Below are 22880 nucleotides of genomic sequence, written 5' to 3'. Positions count from 1 at the left end.
TTTTGAATTTGCAAAAATCACAAAAAATATTTTTTTGTGAAACGGGTATCGCCCAAAAAGGAATAATATCGTGTCAAATTTCCTTTTTGGGCGATACCCGTTCCACAAAAAAAATATTTTTTGTGATTTTTGCAAATTCAAAAATTTCCTTTTTTGGAATTTGTGTAACCACATGACTCATAATTCCGGCCGGCACTATAAGTCAGCCCGAATTACTGTGTCTGACTGTCTGACTGCGTCTGACTGTGTCTGAAAAATTTTTTAAAAATAACAGGGAGGAGGTCAATAATTTAGAAAATAGCTGTAATACGTGAAATTAAACCATGATGAATAATGTGTGACGAATAAGTTTTTAACTACTTGAAAAAAACTGAGTCCCTCAAATAAGAAAACGCAGTAGGTATAATGGTTGTGATGAATATTTTCACGATCATGTGATAGTGAAATTTTAATTATGTTACTGGGGAAAATCTGTATGTTTATATATATATATCATGTGATTTTATTAAAAAGTTAAAAAAAAAAATTTTTAATAATATAATTTTAAAAGCATATAATTCTACTTATCTAAATAGCTGTTATCTATGATAATAAATAGTCCATTATATAAAATTTGACTAATAAAATAATAAGCATGTGATTTACAGTATATGAATATACTATATTTATTATATTATATATATTTATTCAATTATATTATGAAAAAGTCCTCATACCACCTGGGGTGGTAACATGATTTTTGCCACCTACCCTACTACATGTGATATTATTGTTATGTACTATATACACAGTGAAATTCGATAAACCAGATCTATTGGTTTCACTAAAAATATCTGGTTTATCGGGATATCTGGTTTAGCGAAAAAATTTTGATATATTGAAAATCTATTATATTGAATTTTTAAAAAATTTTCATACTAATAAAACTAATAGGGTATTGCTAAATCTCACCGGTGGTGATTTTCACCGTTATTAATGTTGGCAGAAATATGATTTAGCCAAAATAAAAGAAAAGCAAAGCAAGCAAAGCAAAAACAAATTTCATAAATATGATAAATATATGTTATATTGTATAACATAAGTAATCACATGATCACATGACCGGTGAAAATCACTACCAGTGAAAATTTGACAATTCCAAACTAATATACATTATAATTTGATTTTTTCGTCTAGTTTTAAGTCATAGAGGTCATGAAAATGAATATAAAATATTTTAATTGAATATATAAGTAATACATAACTTCAGCCGGAATTAAGATTTTTATAATTCCAGCTAAATTTAAGATTTACCGCATCACGTTACTTAAATTTTATTGGTTCCCAGTCACATGATCTGGTTTATCGAATCATTTTTACTATAGCTGGTTAGAAAATTGATTCATTATAGCGAATATTGAGCTTTTACTAGTAAACTCTGGTATATCAAATCTATTTTAATATACGTGATTTGATTTCAGCAAAAAAGTCTGATTTAGGCCCAAATCCGGTTTATTGAAGATCTGGTTTATCAAATTTCACTGTGTACATCATATGATACATCACATGTGTAAATACTTCATATTAAACAAAAAAAAATTTTTTAATTCATACTATTTGTACTATTCATACTGCTATTTTAATGTAACATTTAAAACAAAAATGGACAACGCTGATTTAAATAAGGAAAACACTATGTCAAAATCTGTAATCTCCAGAAAAAACCATTTAAGAGTTTTTCAAGAACTTCAGATTAATGACAATCTAAAAGAATAAGCACTTGAGTTAATGGTTGGTTATAAATTTGAAAGTTGGAAACATGTAGACCAAGTATTACATACATATGCAAAAATAAAAGGTTTTTCCTGGAGGTTGTTGCAAAATACTTATTATCGAGTTGATAAAGATATTAGTAAAAAGATATTTGAATATAATCACGCTTAAAGTTGCCTGCCGAAACTCTACAGGCCATTGTCGAAATGTCGAAACTAAAACCTGTCAAAATGCCAAAATGCCGAAATAGTTTCAACATATCGAAATTGTCAAAACCTAAAAATATTACGTTTTACATAATAACTCGGCATCCAATGATCGTAGAAAGATGCGCCATAGCTCGTTGGAATCGTCTCATAACGACGAGTCGAATGGTGGCTAGATCGTCTTTCTACGATCACTGGATGCCGAGATATTTAACGAAACATCAAAAATCGGCATTTTGTATTTTGCGATATTGCGCCATTTGACGTTTCACATAATAACTCGGCATCCAATGATCATAGAAAGATGCACCATAGCTCGTTGGAATCGTCTCATAACGACGAGTCGAATGGTGGTTAAATAATCTTTTTACGATCACTGGATGCCGAGATAATAGGCGAAACGTCAAATGGCGCAGTATCGCAAAATACAAAATGCCGATTTTTGACGTTTCATTAAATATCTCGGCATCCAGTGATCGTAGAAAGACGATCTTACCACCATTCGACTCGTCGTTATGAGATGATTCCAATGAGATATGGTGCATCTTTCTACGATCATTGGATGCCAAGTTATTATGTGAAACGTCAAATGGCGCAGTATCGCAAAATACAAAATGCCGATTTTTGATGTTTCGTTAAATATCTCGGCATCCAGTGATCGTAGAAAGAAAGACGATCTAACCACCATTCGACTCGTCGTTATGAGACGATTCCAACGAGCTATGGCGCATCTTTCTACAATCATTGGATGCCGAGTTATTATGTAAAACGTAATATTTTTAGGTTTTGACAATTTCGACATGTCGAAACTATTTTGGCATTTCAACAAATCAGAGAGCCAGTGTCGAAATGTCGAAATAGTTTTGACAATTTCGACATGCCAAAACTCCCTAATTTCGGCAGGCAACTTTAATCATGCTGGTAAGCTAAAATCATATAAAGGCAATGATCCAAATATAACACGTATTACCACATCTTCTCACATTGAATGTACATGTTATATAAATATTTGTTGGACAAAAACTGAATCAAATCCCAGGATAACTACCTTTGAACCACAGTATAAGAATCATAATCTTTTTTTTTTTTTTTTTTCTGCAATGCATTTGATAGTTTATTAAACAGAAAACAAGATTCAGAGAATACAATTATAACAAAAACTAAATCTACACTATCTAATATTATTAATTACCAAACCACTCGTCATGCATGAAAGCACCTCACGTGTGCACTGTCGGATGAAATTTTTGCTCAGAGGGTATGATTCATTTTGAAACGGTCATTCTTAGCATAAATGCCTACTTTTTTCACAAGGCATTCACAGGACCCACATAAGAATCATAATCTTAACATTGCCACAGCAGTATTTGTGTTATCATATCATAATTTATCTGAGACAGTAATGAGTTGAATAAAGTTTTATGTTAATAATTCACCTAGAATAGGCAGCTTTATAATTTGGAATCTTTTAATTGCTGAATTTTCACAGCAAATATTTTTGGAAAGAGATGTAATAAATGCGATTCAATCCTTTAAACAGGATAATTCTCATTGTGAAGCTAATAATCCAGATAATAATGCATTCTGGCTATTAGAGAAACTTGAAAATTAGCAAAAAGAGGATCCTGGAATGTTTATTGCTAAAAAAATCTATCAAGAAAGATTATTTAATATTTTCTGAATGGAATTAAATTAACAAGATTTACATCAGTACTACCATAATGTTATTATAACTGATAATACATCAAGGACGAATAAATACCACATGGCTCTTTACTTATTTGTTGATATTGACAATCGAAATCATACACAAGTTTTTGCACAAGTATTATTATCTGATGAAATATCAGCATCTTATATTTAAGTTTTAGAACAACTATTAGAAGCAAACAATAGAATTACACCAAATGCTATTTACAGGTTTGAATGCAGCATTAAAAACACTTTTACCCCATATTAAACATATTCATTATATACTTCATATCCATCAAAATTTGGATCGTCATATACAAAGTTCTTTGGGTGAAAATTATCGCAATTTCTTATTTAAATTTTATTCAGTCCAGAATAGTTTAAATGAAGCTGTATTTAAAATTAGATGAAATCAATTAATTGAAGCATTTCCTTCTACTAGTAATTATTTAATGGGAACATTAGATAAAATTAAGAAATCATGGGCAAAAACGTTTACCTGATGATAAATTTTATGGCAATAATTGTTAAACAATTTACATTTTTACTTATTTATTAGCAGTTCTTTACTGCAGGTATAATGTCAACTCAACGTGTTGAAGGTATTAATGTCATCATAAAAAAGTACATTAATTCTCAAAGTAGTTTAGTGAACTTTTTTCAAGAAATTCAGTCTTTTCTTCATAATCAAACCACCAAGGCTGAATATCGGGACTGGGTTGAATTACTACCTTATATAAATACGTCAACATCAGCATCACAATATATTTTTCTACATATACAGTCAACTCCCTCTATAGTCACTCCCGTTATAGTCACATTCTACTATATAGTCACACCAGTTGAATGTTCAAAACACTTTATTATTAAAATCTATCCTATATAGTCACAATCTATCTATAGTCACTATCACACCTATCCTCAAAAATCTTATATTAAAAAGAACTGTTTATAATCACAGTTATATAAAGAATATATTAAATAACTTGGCATCTAATAATCGTACAAAGATGTATCATAGCTTGTTAGAATCGTCTCACTGAGACGAATCGAATGGTGGTAGTTTTATCCTTTTCCTTTGCAAGTGTTTACGGCCAGACCACCCATTGCCTCTTATGAGACTAATCTCGGTCCTGTGTCCTATCATCTTCAATGGGCAACCATTATACCGAGTACTTAATTCCTCAGGTAACAGCACCACTATAGAAGACATCCCCCATCGGGCCATTTTAGGCTGATCTGAAGCTAGGTACACGCCGCCTACTCATCCTATACCCATTGCATGATACTGATACTCAATTTATTTAACGACCTTTAGAGAGCATCTACTTTCATGGAGGACTTTCGACAGGTAACATCAACCATCTAGTACCCTTCCATACCACCATTTTAGGTAAGTTTTATCCTTTTCCGATCACTGGCTGACGAGTTATTCAACAAAATGTTAAACATCGGCATTATAATATTTCTTGATTTACGTTTACTGCGCCATTTAACATTTTGCTAGATTTCTCAGTACTTAGTGATTATAAAAAGACGATTTATAGCTCGTTGGAATCGCCTCATCGAGACGAATCGAATGGTGGTAAGCTCATCGCTATGTGATCAATATTGACGGAGTTATTGCTTAAAAACCATTTAATATTTTTTAATTTCGGAAATTGATCTAGTGATTGGATTTCGATGTATCTTATACCATTAGATTCGTCTCATCAAGACGAATCGAATGGTAGTAAGATCGTCTTTCTAGGATCAATATTGGCAGAGTTATTACACAAAAACCATTAATATTTTTTTTAATTTCGGAAATTAATCTAGTGATTGGATTTCGACGTATTTTATACCATTAGAACCGTCTCATCAAGACGAATCGAATGGTAGTAAGATCGTCTTTCTAGGATCAATATTGGCAGAGTTATTACACAAAAACCATTAATATTTTTTTTAATTTCGGAAATTAATCTAGTGATTGGATTTCGACGTATTTTATACCATTAGAACCGTCTCATCAAGACGAATCGAATGGCGGTAAGATCATCTCTCTACGATTAATATTGGTGAAGTTACGATACAATAAAGTTTTAAGTATAATTCTGGCTAAAATTATGTTAATTTTTGGCCGAAATTATGATATACAAATATAAGAAATTTTTTATATAGTCACATCTTTTTATAATCACCAAATGTGGACTGTCCCAAATGTGTGACTATAAAGAGAGTTGACTGTAATTAAAAAACTAAAGAAATATCTCAAAAAGCATAACTTGATGTAAGTTTTGAATATAATGCTATTTTAATTTTACTAAAAGAATATAATAATGTTATGGTAAGCATTTATTGGCGCATTTAATAAATTTACAATGATAATATTGGAATTTTAATTATTAAATGCATGTATTTATTTTTGATCATACTGCATATTAATATTAGTTACTTTGAATTTTTAGGATGCTGAGCATGAAAATAGTGATTCAAATATTGATTATCAAGTTAATATAGCTCAAATATCTCTAAAATTACTGATAAATCAAGTAGATTGGGAAGATATTATGGAAATATGGCATATTACTTATCTTATATATAGATCAAACTCAACACCACATTTTGTGATTCTTTTATGTGATTATGGATATATTTGCAACTGTTTAATGATTTTGAACTGTGAATTAGTGTGCCGTAATTTTTTCCAGGTCATGATTTGCAGTTTAAGGTTGCTTGTCTAAACCTCTTCAAAATCCTACGATTAATTTCGTCAAAATTTTACTATAGATTTATTATAGTTTCGGCAGAGTTTCAGCAGTTTCGGCGTTTATAATAAGTTTCAGCAGTTTCGCCATTCTCCAAAGTTTTGCCAGTTTTTTAATATAACTTTAATCTAGTTTCAGCAGAATTTTGCTTTTCGGCGAAACGCCATCTTGCCTAAACCCCTAGGTTTTGGCAAGCAACCTTATTGCAGTTAATAAGCACAGTTTAGTATTTCTTTAATTAAAAAGCGATGGTTTAAGTTAGAAATTTATGGAAACACATTTAATGATTCAGAGAATTTTAGTAATTTAAACGCATTTATGAATGTAAATGGGAATCTTTTACACGTACAACTACCAACAATTTTAGATGTACTTAGAGAAGAGAACTCAATAGATAATATTAACATGAAAATCCAAGTATGGCATTTGTATAGTAATTTGTTTAGAATTGGTCGTAAAATTGCTTAAATTGCTACTGAAAAAAAATGATTTGACGTCTTAAATGTTTTAAATTAGGTTCTAGAAGAATTGTATGACACAGATAAAAGTATTGATGAATCAGATTTAAGAAAAATTCTTAATCCACATGTGGTTAAATTCAAGGGGAGGCTGTGAAATAAAAGATTTAAAAGTTCTGTTGAAACATGCAAAAATTCCAATAAGAGTATTAGTTCAAATACTTTTATTCAAGATAATAATGTGTATGGAAGCAGCAGTTTACAAGGTAAAGGATCAAAGACATGTAGTAATTGTAATGCATCTAATCATAACATTAGACGATGCATAGCATCATGTAAATTATGTAACAAGTAAGGTTATACTTATTTGAAGTGTAAAGGAAAAAATGTGGGAGGTAGTAATTCTAATTAGAATTGATAAAAATTTAAAGAATTCCATCACATGTACCATAAATATTGAGATGCAATAATTTTAATTTTTGCTGATCGTAGTTTTTATTGTAATAATGTGTTAATTCAAGCGCATTTAATGCAAAGATATAACCTATAAAATTGTATTAAATTTACAATAATAAAGATATTAAAGAAAGTAACAAATAATTTGCGATTTTATGTGTTATAATTATACAATTTATAAAATTGATATATATTGAAAAATTTTTTGATTAAATTCAATTTTTACTAAAAGTTATGCAAGTAAAAAAGGGGGTGGCAAAAAATTAAATACCATCCTGGATGGCATCCAGATAACTCCATTATTAAAATTGATCAAAATGCAAATGACAAAATAGAAAAATAATTTTGATAATTTCAACATAACAAAATTCACTAATTTCAACAAGCAACTTTAGTAACACTGTAACAATGTAACATAAAATTTTCTTTTATAATAGGATCTGCAAAGAATTATATATATGATTTTTACTTAGACATGGGATGACCTATCTTATGAATAAGCAGGGTCCTAGTTTTTTCTGCTAATAAGTTTAACAGTATTTACTATATATATATGCTTCATTTATTTAGGCCAACCTTTAAAAATTTAAGAAAAGAACTATCTTTAATATTATTAATAAGTTGTTTGACTTTTAAATACAGTCAACTCCCTCTATAGTCACTCCTGTTATAGTCACATTCTACTATATAGTCACACCAGTTGAATGTTCAAAACACTTTATTATTAAAATTTATTCTATATAGTCACAATCTATCTATAGTCACTATCACACCTATCCTCAAAAATCTTATATTAAAAAGAACCGTTTATAATTACAGTTATATAAAGAATATATTAAATAACTTGGCATTTAATAATTATACAAAGATGTACCATAGTTTGTTAGAATCGTCTTACTGAGATAAATCGAATGGTGGTAGTTTTATCCTTTTATTGTGCAAACAGTCTTTTGACTTTATCTTTTATTTTATATTTTAAAATCAAAAAGGATCGAACAATATTACAAATAGGAAAATAAACTAATAAAAAATAAAAAGAGTAGCTTCACAACTCATACAAGTAAAGAAAACTATACTAAAATAAATTAAAGCAAAGAAAATTAAACTATTACAGAATCGCATATCCCAACTTTACCTGAAGGCCAGTGTAAGTCAACTATTTAACATCCAAAAATCCAGTCCGTTACCAGAAAGAGACCATAAGAGGTTGAACTGTTAAGCGGCGCAGAAAATCCAAGTGCAAGATTCAAGGTCCATCTTGAATTATAGAAGAGGATATCCAAGAAATCTAGGAATCCTGAGAAACTGTCGCCAAAGAAGAGTTATGATGATGAGGAGAAATAGTAGAAAAGGAAACAGTAGAAGGGCCGAGTTTTATCCTTTTACTTTGCTATGTTTACGGCCAGACCACCCATTGCCTCTTATGAGACTAATCTCGGGTCTGTGTCCTATCATCTTCATTTGGGCAACCATTATACCGAGTACTTAATTCCTCAGGTAACAGCACCACTTTTAGAAGACATCCCCCATCGGGCCATTTTAGGCTGATCTGAAGCTAGGTACACGCCGCCTACTCATCCTATATCCATTGCATGATACTGATACTCAATTTATTTTACGACCTTTAGAGAGCATCTACTTTCATGGAGGACTTTCAACAGGTAACATCAACCATCTAGTACCCTTCCATACCACCATTTTAGGTACTAAGTCTCACTAAAGCCGCTCACTACAGCCCGCGATTACTTAACACCGATAGTACAGTTGTTTACCCTGTAGGTGGTATACATTGTAGTGACCACTCAGACAGGAAGTAGCAGGCATCTGTCCAGGATCACCCCTTATGGTGGGTATCAACCACCAGGGATCACCAACCAGGACCCGAAAGTAGGGAATCGAACCCTTTTATGGCCGTACAGCTACCTGTTCCGTGCACGAACACCTTGGTTGGTCTAAGACCTAACAGAAGGTCTAACTACCACTAAGACATTGCACCCTCAGCTTTACCATCTAGGACGACCATCTAGCCATTACTGACCCCAGGTGGTATCGTAGAGTGACCACCCGGACAGGAAGTCCCGAGTATAGTAGTGACGCCGAGGACAGGACTGCGCGCGTGCCAATGGCCGCATAGGGAACGTTAGAAGGACACCATGACCCTTAGTTGAAATGTGCGGCCTAACCGTACACACTAATTCACCATGATGCAGTCCAACTACACTAATCCCTGTACCTTCACGCTATTGGTTGTAGCGTCCGCAGTAAAATTCTTTTTATTTCCGTGGTCATGGGAATTGAACCTGCGACCTCACCATACTCAGGCTTAATGAGGGTCTCAGTGACTAACCACTGAGATAGGGTGACCAACCCCTAGTTTTATCCTTTTACAATCACTGGCTGATGAGTTATTCAACAAAATGTTAAGTATTGGCATTATTATATTTCTTAATTTACGTTTACTGCGCCATTTAACATTTTGCTAAATTTCTCGGTACCTAGTAATTGTAAAAAGACGATTAATAGCTCGTTGAAATCGCCTCATCAAGACGAATCGAATGGTAGTAAGCTTATCTCTCTGTGATCAATATTGACGGAGTTACTACTTAAAAACCATTTAATATTTTTTAATTTCAGAAATTGATCTAGTGATTGGATTTGGATGTATTTTATACCATTAGATTCGTCGCATCAAGACGAATCGAATGGTAGTAAGATCGTCTCTCTAGAATCAATATTGGCAGAGTTATTACACAAAACCATTAATATTTTTTTAATTTTGGAAATTAATCTAGTGATTGGATTTGATGTTTCTCTACAATTAATATTGGTGGAGTTACGATACAATAAAGTTTTGAGTATAATTTTGGCTAAAATTAGGTTAATTTTTGGCTGGAATTATGATATACTAATATAAGAAATTTTTTATATAGTCACATCTCTTTATAATCACCAAATATGAACTGTTCCAAATGTGTGACTATAAAGAGAGTTGACTGTAGTTAACTACTAGTTGTTTGTTATTGCTAAAGCCATTTTTTATTGAAAAAGTTGCTGATAATTTCTTGAGAAAAAATGATTTATACAATTGGCAGAAAGAATTCCCTTTAATAATTACAGTTATATTTGTAATTTAATTATAAATAGAATTTTTTTTTATTTGTTTAATTTTACTAAAAGCAATAGCTTTATTAAAAAGTTATAATTTTACATAAATATAAAAATCCTTCAAAAACAATTTAATAAAATGCAATTCTAAAATAAATCAAAAACAATAATAAATATCAATATTTTATATAAAAAAAAATTTATTTATTATATATTTTCATAATTTTTTTTTTATTAATTATTAAATATAATAAAATAATTAAAATATAATTTCATTAATAGCTTGATTGATTCTATCTTCTTTTGCTTTAATAGATATGATTTTTAAAATACTTTCTATATCAAAAACTTTAGCAGCATCTTTAGCAGCTTGATTTTGATAAATCTAAAGTAATTATTTAAGCATTAGTATAAAAATTTAAATTAACATACAATAGTAAATAGTTTAATTCTTACCAATGTTCCTAGAGTAATAAGAGCTCTATATATAACTTCAGAATCTATCTCTGATTTAAGAAGCTAAGAATTAAAAAAAAGAAAAATTTTTAATTGTTTGAAAATGCTAATATTTACAATACCAATTGTTACATACCTCTGCTAGTATTGCTATTAATTGAAGAATATTATCCTCATTTTTATTTGAACTTGTTTGATATAAAACAGCAAAGCTAAACAAAGTAAAATAAATAAAAATTTATAAGTATTCGGGTGTAAAAATGGCACAGCTTATAATTATAAAATATTAAATTACTTGAGAAATACTGTTGCTCGAGCAACACGGTTATTTTTACTTGAGCTTTTATCCCATGTGGATGATAGTAATTCTAAAATCTAAAATAATATAATATATCAAATGTTAATAATTTGAATTATTTGAAAATTTTTTCCGTTAAGATTTCCAATTACCTTGGAAGCCTCACGACCTAAAACATCTCTTCCCTCCTTAATTTCAAATAGATTTGATAATGCTCTTAAACCTAACATTACATTTGTATCTTGATCTTTATCAGGTGTGCTATCTTTAGGCCAGGTAACAATACCAGCAAAATTAGTGATCAAATTTATGATACTCTCATCATTGTCAATATGTTTAGCGGGGATTGGAGTATATAGAATTTGGAGACGTAGCAAGTCAATGCCTATGATTATTAATTAAATAAAGTGAATAGTATATTACTATAATAATAGTTGAGATTAAATTTATAATAATTATTTATACCTGGAAATCGATTCTTAAATGACCATTTAGTAATTATTTTACGAATTACATCAAATTCGCTTTGATGATCACATGTATGGGTTAAAGGATTTTGTAGAAATTGACCCAATTTTTTTAAAGTTGAAAGTTCATTAGTTGTCAACGCAATTTTTTGAGTTTCTTCATTGATCAATAAGGCTTCGTTAATTTGGTCAACTTTTTTTAAGATGCCTTGAATATTTGCTTGCCGAAAAGTAAGATAAGTTCTCTAAAATTTACAGAAATAACCCGTGTAAAATATTTCGAGGTATAAATAAATTAAATTAAATAAAGAAAGCTCATAATCACTTGTGGAATTATCTTAGGTTGCATATTTGACGTTGTTCCTGGACGAGTCCAAGGATCCATACCGGTAGTGGAAGTATTCTATAATTAAACCAAATATGTTAAATACTGGAAGTTGAATGATTATTTAATTGGGATCACATAGAGTTCATTTTAATATCTTACTTGAATGTTCGAAGATGATGCTGAAGGAGTATATCTTGATGAGCCTGCAAATTTACAAGTAAATCGGATGTCTTCCAAAGTTAAATTAAATATCAAATAAAATTATTTTTATACCAGTAAATGGGTCAACGTATTGTGAACTCGTGCCCAACGAAACACCTTGTGCATTTTTAGTTATAAAATTTGCAATCTGATCTAAATAGCTTTGTGGAAGTTCATTAGCCGAAATGAAATCTTGAGCTGCTTTATACGGATTATCTAAAATAATTTGTTTTTGTTAACAAGTAAATATATTAATTAAATGCGAATATATGTGTATAATTATACATTACGAACCAGAAGCATTGTATGGAAGTTTTAAAGGTGGGACTCCATCTCCAACATCAACATCGAACAAATAATCATATTCTTTTCCATTATATAATTGTTTTCGACCTTGACCAACAGCATCAACAACATCGCCCACTTTGTGCCATGTTTGATCGACTTGACTCCACTTATTATAATTAATAAGAATCTAAATGATAATTCCAACACTAAATAATTATCACCATTATACATATACGTACTTGATGAGCCTCAACTTTATCATGTACTCGCACCATAATAACTTGTCCTTCCTTTTTGCCTAGAATTTAATAAAATCGAAATAAGGCAATCTAATTGCTTCGAAAGAAAAAAAATTTCAACTTTATAAATAAGCAACCTGGTTGAAGCAATGCTTCCGATCCTGGAAGCTCATCTTTCTTTAAATCTCCCAATTGATTTCTAAGAATTATAAGAATATCATTATGAGAATAAAATATATAAATGTGTGATCATATAATTTTACATACGCAGGAATCGCGTGATTTGAAACTTGTTCATCAAAATCCTATTCATAATATAAATCGTTATTTTGGCAAATGTTTTTACTAACTGGTAAAAATTCTGCATACCTTTAGTACAGGTTGTTCTGCAATACGTTCTTCGGCCCTTGTAAAAATACGAATCACACCATCGCTTGCGCCACTAATGATATCTCCATTAGGCATTGCAGCTACACACCATACTGATGTTGCAGGATGTAGAATAGTTTGTATACATTCGCCACCTAAAAATCATCACATTGCTCATTAAAAAACTATATATATATATTAAATAAATAAACGATTAAAATCTTGAAGATACCTTTCCAAACTCTCACTGATCGGTCTTCTCCACTTGATATAATTTCACCTGTAGGTAATACGTCAATGCTATACACAAAGGATGTATGTTCATTTAATTCATGAATACATTGTCCATCTAATGTCCATATACGAAGAGTGCTAGATGAGTTTGTAAATCGAAAATTTAATAAAGCACTTTTTAATATTATCAACTAAAACTTGAATTCATTGTAATTGATACCAATATCATACCTATCATTTCCACATGAAACGAAACCTATATCTGGTAGTAATGCTAACGCCCTAACACAGTCAGTGTGACCATATAAAGTTTGAACGCGTTTCTCATTCTGCCATTTTATGATAGTTTTGTCAGCTGATCCTAAAAATCGGTATTTTCATATAATTAATAACTTGTTTATAGAAGAAATTAATTGAATCACACTCACCGGTAAATATTAAGTCATCATCTACAGCTAAAACTGCCCATACAGCGTGGGAATGTCCTTCCAAAGTACACGCTTCTTGCCAATTTTTCCAAATTTTAGTTGTCCTACGGTGATGATACATTAAGAGAAATTTTAGAAACTTCATTCCATAAAGAAAAATTCTTCAAACATACTTATCCCAAGAACCAGAAACAATATAACCGGATGGTGTAACATCTAACGCACAAACATTATCAGAATGCCCAATTAACGAATAAATTGGATCTTGTGCATTTTCAAGATCAAAAACATTTATGGTCTTATCACTGCTACCACTAACTACAAGACCTTTATAATAATTTCCGATATAAATTGTTAAATTAGAAGTACAAGTTTAATCAATATTAAAGTCAAGAAGTTCTTGAAATAATACCCTTAGTATATTCAGCAGTTGGATTAAGAAATGCAAGCGAGTTAACGAAACTTGCATGTCCCAAATACAATTTACTCTCGGAAAAAGCGTTTGCGCCGATTCTCAACCAGCTACGTACTGTCTTGTCTCGAGACGCGGAAATAACCAAATCTTCATTTGGTCCTCGGACAGCCTTGATCTTTTATATTAAATGAAGGGCACCATTTAGAAAGCTACAAAATTTAAACTGATATCAACTTTAGTTCTTACATCTGAATCATGGGCAGCTAAAATCGAAGAAAGCTGAAAGGGACTTGTCTGCTTCATTGTTGTTAAAAGAACAAAAAAAAAAATGGTATGTATAGTACGATACATCTTTTTTGACTTTGTCACCCGGCAGGCACGTGATGAAATCGATGAAATTTTAATTTACCAATCAAACCATTGATCATGAATCACTGATTTTGAAAGTTTCTCATTATGGAAGAAAATAATGATAAAATACGCCGTTTAATTATAGCATCTTTTTATATTGTTATTTTATTTGGTTTACCTTTATGGTGGAAAACTACTGAAGTATATCGAGCGCAACTACCTTTTGCTGAAATTGAAGAGTGGTCAAATTGGGAGGTTAGTAACTGGTAAAACTTTCACTCGAGTGTAAAATAATTATATATATATTTTTTTTAATAGGCATTTGATCTTGAGTTTCCAACACTCTTTATAATTTATGTTGCTAGTGTTGAATCAAGTACAATTAATTTTGCAAACTTATCTTCAAATTTGGAAAATTCTATTGCATCAAGATACAATGTCGATAATTTTAAAGCAAGCAATGAAAAATATCAAAAATCGATGCAATTTCCAGTTAAAGTAAGATCATTAGATTGGAATAATTGGAGAAATGGCCTTCAATATGGTAAGAAATAATATATGTTGATAATCTGCACTTTTTCATCTAATTTTTTTTTCCTCTGTGGAATATTTTATAGGAAATCTTGAAAAATTAAATGTGGTAAGTGAAAATGGACAATATATACTTTACATTTTGCCAAGTACAAATTCAAATCCAAATACCAAAGTTTTGGTGGGAAATCAAAGACAAGCAGTTATAGAAATAAATCAATGGGATATAAGTAAGTATGATTTAAAATGCGGGCTACTTTAATTGAAGGAGAATGTTGTATTTAACAAATTTTAATTTATTAGAAGTAATTGAAAAAACAGTTTCTGATCTCATAGTTAGTTTGTTCATGCCAGAACAAGCTGCGATCAAAAAATTTATAATGGAACCATTATCGAATTCAAAGGTTGAATTAGATAGCATGAGAACAATGAAATATTCACCACAATATCAAGTAACATTTAGTCTTATGAATGGAGATCCTTCAGATTTACTTGTAAATTGGGATATAGAGGAGGCAGTAAATAAATACCTGCAACTGTTTGTTAATAAAATTTCCGTGATTTCAAATTTGACAGTAGATTCGCAAATTCAGCATTATGCAAGATTAACATTTGAGCCATTTCATAAAGCAGATGAGAATTATTTTTATTTGACACCGGAATTGCTGCCTCATTTCATAAATGCAGCTGAATGGAATCTTGCATCTGCTGTATCATCATATCCAACACTGAACTTTATTTTGTATGTTCCTTCAAAAGATCAAAGTCCATTGTATATTCAAGATTCTAAAGGTATTTTAAAAGTATCATAAATTTATGTATTTTAAATATTTGTTACTAACTTCATCAACAATTGTAGGTAATATTATGGAAAGCAATGCCTTTTTAATACCAAGATGGGGCGGAGTAATTATTAAAAACCCAGATCGATCTACTGGAGCCCATAATTTTTCACTTGAGGAATTAAAATCAATCATGTCAATATTTATAACACAACTAAGAGGATTATTAGGCGTTCATGATGTTTGGACTGAAGCGAAGCATGCCTTGGTATTTATATTTTCTTACATAAATACTTTTAAATTTATGAAATTTGTATATATGTATTTATTTATTTTTCAATTATAGGATGTTACAACTAATATTGAATTTGTTACACCTCCAAATACAGCAGTCACAATGTGGGAGTTTGACAGTTTAACAAGGAGACGTATAGCGGAAAACATTATAACTTCGATAACAACATTAAAATCATTGTCGCAATTAGTAACAGAAATTCCAAATATGGTTGTATTAGATCATATTCAAACTGAGGTATTAATGCTTATATAATATTCAAATTAATAAATTTTAATTAATTTTTTAATCTTATTATTTATTATTTATAATAAAAGGTTTTTTTGGCATTGGATAACTTGGCAAAGGTATTTTTATTTAATTTAATATTATAATTTTTTTTTTTAGTTTGTTTTATTAAAATATTTTATTTATTAAAATTTAGTCCTGTGCAAATTTGCATAATAATCAATATAATCTGGCATTATACCATTCAAAAAAAGCAATCGAACTTGCTGAATCTGCATTTTTTGATCCTACAATGGTATCAATGCTCTATTTTCCAGATGAACACAAATATGCTATATATATGCCTTTATTTGTTCCAATATCTGTACCTTTACTTGTTGCACTTCATAGAGAAATTAAAAGTTTTAAAGAAAATAAAAAAGCTATTAAATAGAAATATTTTGATTATTAAATATTTTAAAATATAAAATAAAAATAATTATATTATAATTTTGTATAAAATTATATAAAATTTGATATTACTTTCACTATATATATTTAATTTTAAATTTTAAATTTTAAATCATATTTCCATTAATTCTTTTTATTTTTTCCATTATTTTTTTATTTTTCCATTATTTTTTTTATTTTAATTTTTATTTCTTTTTTTTTGTTTTTTTTATTTTGTTCTTTTAGATATATTTATTTTACAATTTATTATTAAATAATTCATTTTGATTATTAGTAAATAATTGTAAAATTGCATATATAAATCATTAAAAAAAAAAAATAATTGTAAAATTGTTATTTTTTATTTTTTTTATTAACAGCAAAATTTAAAATATGCAAATAATCAGTAATTTTACTACTAAAAACTTTGCTAAATTTGCAGATTGGTAGTATAAAGAATATAATTTTTATATATCATATGCAATATATTTAGTATTCTAAAAAAAATCTGATCTGATTTGTATCTATAGATCTAATTCAAAATAAATTAAATCAAATTATATATTTTATGATTTGTAATCTGATACAAATTAAATTAAATCAAATCAAATTAACAATTCACTAAATTCAAATCAAATTAAATTAATTGCCGGTCCGTCATTCAACAGTACAAAATTAATTTGTAGATCTGGTACAGATTTTATATGAATTATGTTAATTGGCATATTTTGATGTCAATTCTGTCTCATAAGATCATGTCTAAATGTAACAATAACTCACCAATCAATAACATTAAATGTGAATAAGCTATAAAAAAAAAATTTTTTATCATTTGATATAAAATTTAACAAGTTTACCTTAGAGGAAGTTACCATTTCAACTTATATTTTAGTTAAGTAGAGATTTTTTATACAAATTTTATGAGATTTTTTTTTACACTATTAAAAAAATATATATTATTTTCTTTACCAAATTAACAAAATAACAAAAAAAAAATATTTTTTTTTATTTTTCTTTTTAGTTTTTTTTTAGCACCTTAATTCTACTGGTTTTGGAAAATATACCCAGGTAATGTAATAGGACCCAAACAATATATATATATAGGTCAGATGAAAAATTTAAAATTTACTAAAGTCAATAAGCAAATATTTTTTATGTCTGCTAAGCAAACTTTTATCTAACCTATAAATTTTTTACATTGCTAAGCTAACATATATATATTTATATATAATTTTTTTTATAAAATATGTATATAAAAAAAACTAAAAAAACAAAAATTTTTGAAATAGTGTATGGATAAAGCTATTATTATTTTTTTTGTAATATTACAACTTTATAAATATTTCTTATTAATATTTTCGTATATCTATTCTGTGAATTCAGAGCGTAATTTAAACCCTTTAGTCAAAGAAAACATCCAAAACCTTCTTAAGTAAAGTTGTTCAGCAGGTTCGAATCTACTTATATATAAATTTTTATCACAATTGAATAGATATTTATGGATTTATTCATGTTTTTTGTAACGCCATCAGTGTAAAATTATAAAAAAACAGAAAAACACTTATTTTTCACTTCTCACCTACCCGTTACTCTCATTTTTAATATATATTTTTTAAATATTATATGGACACGTATATGATTTATAATTTTAATGTTACACAGACACGTATTTGTTTTATCAAAAATATATTATATGATCATGTCTAAAAATATTTCCTGTATTACATATACAATTAATTTAATCTTTATATTAAAAATAGTAAATTCTTTTTACACAAATATGTTTATAACTTTATTTACATATTTTATTAGATTTTTTTAATGTGAAAAATGTAAAATATATATTATATTATATATACACTACTAGGACAAAAGTAGCGGACCTTATATTTATGTTAATCACAAAAAATCGTACATAATAACAATACTTGAAATTTTAATATGTAGGAATATAGATTTTAAAGAATATATGTTTAAAATTTTATAGTTCTAGCTTTCATATAACTATATTAAACTTAGAAAGAAATTTTAATAATTATTACACCTATTCATATAAATTTAACAAATAGTACAAATAGTTCAATACATTGCCAGTTTATTTAAAATTATACATAATAATGATGCCTGAAATTTTAAATATGTGTTAGTACAGATTTCTGATTAATATATATATATAAACTTACTTTACTAGTTTTGATTTTATATGGGTTATAACAAAAAAAATTGTAAAAAAGATGATTAATTTTTAAAAATCATGATTCTTTTTCATTTTCTAAAAATTTTATATAATAAAATATTTTAATTTTATATTGTTTGAAAGCCATAATTTTGGAGAATAAATATGTGAATTTTTATATTCATATCATTCCTAGAAAGCTAATAATTTAAAAACATAAAATACCATTCAGAAAATTTTAATTTAATGATTATTAGAAATTTTTAAATTGGTTTTAATTGACATGGCTATATAAAGGTTAAAGACATAAAATTTTGATTATATATTCTTTTGAATATATGCTATTACATATTTAAATTTCAAGTAATTTTATTATATATAATTTTGATTAATTAATAAAATAAGGAGTTATTTAAGTTAGTATAATAATTATCAAAACAATTTTTTCAATTTATAAAGTTGTATAAAAGCTAAGAACATCAAATTTTGAACATATGTTCTTTGGAATCTATATTATAACAAATTAAAATTTCAAGTATTGTTATTATGTACGATTTTGAGTAATTAACATAAATATAAGGTCTGCTACTTTTGTCCTAGTAATTAAGGATGGTGCCGTAATTGGGCAATTGCGGATTAATTGCGGATCCGCAATATTGCAGATTTGCGGATTTCAGAAGTCCAAATATCCGCAAATCCGCAAACCGCAATTATCCGCAAATCCGTAAAAAATCCGCAAATTAGCCAATTAAATACTGTATCATGATCATTACTCAATCTATATATTTATATCAAATCATCAAATTTAGTATTATTACTCACTCTATTATAATATAATCAATTTATAATGCATCAAAACATCAAAACAATTGTATCTAAATTCTTCTTTTTCTATTTACTTTTTTCAACAATTTATTATTAAAATGTCAAAAACACCTTCTTCGGCTCTTAATTTAAAGATTCGTGGAAAAAAAGTTGAGCTATTGCCTGAAGACGAAGAATTAATTTCGTTAGCACTGTCAATTATTTGGACTAAGTCTAATAAAAAAATTGAATCATGTAATTTTGACCAAGATAAAGTAAGATTATCTTTCAAAAAGAATGAGGACGCGTTTATTTTGACTTGCAAGAATCGGCTTTAGATTTTACATTCATCAATAAGGTATTCCATAAGGCCCTTTTTAAATGATTTTGATTTCGCTTATAATTTTTTTTTCAGTCCACCTTTTTCCCTTGAATTTTCGTTTCTGGACAATTTTGTCCACTTTTTTTGTTTCGTTTCTGGACAATTTTGTCCACTTTTTTTTGTTCTACCTTTTTCTCGTTTCTGGACAACTTTTTTTTTGTCTACTTTTTTCTGTTTCTACTTTTGTTTTACTCTTTGAACAATTTTGTCTATTTTTTTTTGTTCCACTTTTTTCCCTTGAATTTCCGTTTCTGGACAATTTTGTCCACTTTTCGTTTCTGGACCACTTTTTTCTCTTGGTATCAGAACCATTTCATTTTAGAACAAATGATTTCATTTCTGAACAAAATTCATTACTTTTTAGGGTAATTTGGCTGAACTTGAACGCTACAAATCGCTATATGAATTATATAAAGGTAGATACGAAGTAATTCGTTTACAGGTAAATATGTGAATGAATTTTAATATTTATATCTTAATTTTGTTTATATTTTATTTGTTTATTTATATATATTCTAATAATAGCCAGAAAATACACGTTCATTACATACATCTGGTACAACTGGTAGCGTGAATGAATCATTAAGAGAATTGTTACAATATTCAACACCCAAACACACGTGCCTAGAATCCTCTCCCAGCTCGTCATTATATCTTAAACCCAACGATTCAGAACTTGCCCGTGTGTTAAACAGCGATTTATCCATAAATAATCTTTCTACTTCTGACACCTGAAACAAAAATTTGGTCGAATTTGAATATACGCTGTATCGAAAAATTTGGCGGACAAGATCACATAAAAAATGATGTTTCTATTTCTGACATAATGTGGGCCAGTACAACCTTACCTGCGTACCGCAGCTGGAACACAATGAAGAATTATTATGATGACATTGATAAATGGATCGCAAAAATTAGTAGCTTCTGTAAGTTAAATTTATCAAATTCTGAAATTGTTCTTGATTATTATATTTTTCTTATAATATTTATATCTAAATTTTCTAGGTACTGCTAATGATGATGAGGATAACAATTTTCAACCTACTGAAGCTGCAAATTTAAGTTCTACTAGGGATGAATCTGGCAACAGTGAAATTAATGAATTTAACCCACCTTCACAATACAAAGTAGTTCCAGCATCAAGATTGAGAGCACGAGCATCAACCACAGAAGTTGAAACATCGATGAAACCACCAACAAGATCAATAACATCTAAAGTAAAATTAGCAACACAAGTGCCAACTAGAAAAGTGATAGTATCTATAGAACCACGGGTACCAACTTCAGAAATGAAGTCATCGGCGGAGTACCTCCAGAAATGACATTGGCGAAATCAGCGGAATCAAGTGTGGCAGAATCACAAGTACCTTCAGAAATGGCAGTGGAGGAATCAGCAGAATCAGCAGAATCACAAGCACTAGCTTCAGAAATGGAGGAATCAGAAGAATTAGAAGCATCAACATCTGTGTCGTTATCAAAATCCATTGTACGAAAACGTAATTTCTCAGATGATGATGACGACGACGATGATAAAGCCAAATTATTAAATTCTACCCAATTGTTATTATTCAAAAAGGAAAGAAAAAACTTCACGATATTTTGTTAGCAGATTCATCGTTTAATGGCGAACTCATTGCTTCTGAAGAATTAAAAGTATCAGATATATCCAATGACTTAAATGAAATGCTGAAAGATGACCCAGTCAAAATCGTTGATGAGAAATCCGCTAAAGATCGAATCGATCAATGGCGAAGGCAAGAATTACAATGTGAAAATTTTGTTATAGCCGCTGAGTCTTTTAATTTATTACATTTGGTGTCCTTGGTCCAAATTTATGATGATCTATTTGAACTTGGAGAAAAATTAAGAACTGACCCTAATAATAATATAAAAACTACAAAATCTTGGGTTATTCAGTTCATGCGGTCTGTGCTTAAAATTGGCGACAAAATGGAACAAAGGAATAGGGTAGGATGTGATCGATTACGAAGGTTATTTAATGAAGGAATCACGAGTACGCAACTTGCGAAAGCTGGGTGCCGTAAGTGCGATTTTTTCGTTAAACAAGAATATTATGAAGTATTTTTGTCCCAAGTTCCTACATTAGAAACTCGTCGATCAATTTCAAGTTTGTCGAACGAACGTCTTTCTGAAATCTTGTCTACTGCTAATCCAGATAGTACTGCACAAAAAAAAAAGAGAAGAGTTGAATTTATGGGGGAGGAATTCATTAATATAGCGGATAAATAAAAAAAATAGTGAATACATTGAATATGTTGGTTAGTGGGTAATATCATTATCAACAAAGAAGCATGTATTTTATATTCAGTTGGCATAAGTTATACGCGTTAGATAGATAATTAAATGTATAGATAATTAAACGTAACATTTACATATTTTCAAATTGCACAGGGAAGCTTCTGTCCAAAGTTTCTAAAGCAAAAAAAAGTAAAGTTTTCTGATTATAAAGTGGACAATTTTGTCCAAAATAAAAAATAAAGTTTTCTGAATACAAAGATAACTTAATTTTGTCCAAAATAAATAATAAAGTTTTCTGAATACAAAAGTGGACAATTTTGTCCAAAATAAAAAGGGAGGACAAAATTGTTGATATGCATTATAAAATACTATCAAATTTATTAGATATTAAATGTTCACAATAAGTACAAATATGAATATTATATAGGCAAAATAAAAGTCAAAAAAAGAATTAGTTTAATTGTTCCGGATCCCATTCCTCTTCGCCATCACTATCATATCTTC

General features: G+C 28.9%; 5 protein-coding genes across 5 annotated transcripts; 4 read left to right on the top strand and 1 right to left on the bottom strand.

Moving 5' to 3' along the window:
* Positions 1-10613: 10613 nt before the first annotated feature.
* OCT59_000665 (uncharacterized protein) lies at positions 10614-14442 on the bottom strand (the record flags this gene model as incomplete). Its single annotated transcript, XM_025321622.2, has 20 exons — positions 10614-10801; positions 10873-10935; positions 11009-11084; positions 11168-11247; positions 11323-11555; positions 11636-11882; positions 11963-12040; positions 12125-12168; positions 12239-12382; positions 12461-12620; positions 12694-12752; positions 12831-12892; positions 12961-12998; positions 13063-13217; positions 13295-13434; positions 13528-13657; positions 13725-13828; positions 13898-14051; positions 14137-14314; positions 14386-14442. The coding sequence occupies 20 exons, from the start codon at positions 14440-14442 to the stop codon at positions 10676-10678; spliced, it is 2328 nt and encodes a 775-aa protein (XP_025168362.1). The 3' UTR covers positions 10614-10675.
* Positions 14443-14595: 153 nt separating this feature from the next.
* Positions 14596-16824, top strand: OCT59_000664 (uncharacterized protein; the record flags this gene model as incomplete). Its single annotated transcript, XM_025323647.2, has 8 exons — positions 14596-14745; positions 14809-15034; positions 15108-15251; positions 15325-15813; positions 15881-16071; positions 16150-16335; positions 16416-16445; positions 16523-16824. 8 exons carry the CDS (start codon positions 14596-14598, stop codon positions 16757-16759), a joined length of 1653 nt encoding a protein of 550 aa, XP_025168361.1. The 3' UTR covers positions 16760-16824.
* Positions 16825-19854: 3030 nt separating this feature from the next.
* Positions 19855-20852, top strand: OCT59_000663 (uncharacterized protein; the record flags this gene model as incomplete). The annotated part of the gene is made up of 3 exons (XM_066139003.1): positions 19855-20010; positions 20482-20559; positions 20643-20852. 3 exons carry the CDS (start codon positions 19855-19857, stop codon positions 20850-20852), a joined length of 444 nt encoding a protein of 147 aa, XP_065988443.1.
* A 91-nt stretch (positions 20853-20943) lies between these two features.
* Positions 20944-21439, top strand: OCT59_000662 (uncharacterized protein; the record flags this gene model as incomplete). The annotated part of the gene is made up of 2 exons (XM_066139000.1): positions 20944-21043; positions 21123-21439. 2 exons carry the CDS (start codon positions 20944-20946, stop codon positions 21437-21439), a joined length of 417 nt encoding a protein of 138 aa, XP_065988442.1.
* Positions 21440-21492: 53 nt separating this feature from the next.
* On the top strand, positions 21493-22367 carry OCT59_000661 (uncharacterized protein; the record flags this gene model as incomplete). The annotated part of the gene is made up of 2 exons (XM_066138999.1): positions 21493-21613; positions 21694-22367. 2 exons carry the CDS (start codon positions 21493-21495, stop codon positions 22365-22367), a joined length of 795 nt encoding a protein of 264 aa, XP_065988441.1.
* Between the last annotated feature and the right edge of the window lie 513 nt (positions 22368-22880).

This window comes from Rhizophagus irregularis, chromosome 1, assembly GCF_026210795.1.
Source record: "Rhizophagus irregularis chromosome 1, complete sequence".
Classification (NCBI taxonomy): domain Eukaryota; kingdom Fungi; phylum Glomeromycota; class Glomeromycetes; order Glomerales; family Glomeraceae; genus Rhizophagus; species Rhizophagus irregularis.
Note: the sequence above shows the minus strand (reverse complement) of the source record. Positions and strands in the feature narration are given on the sequence as shown.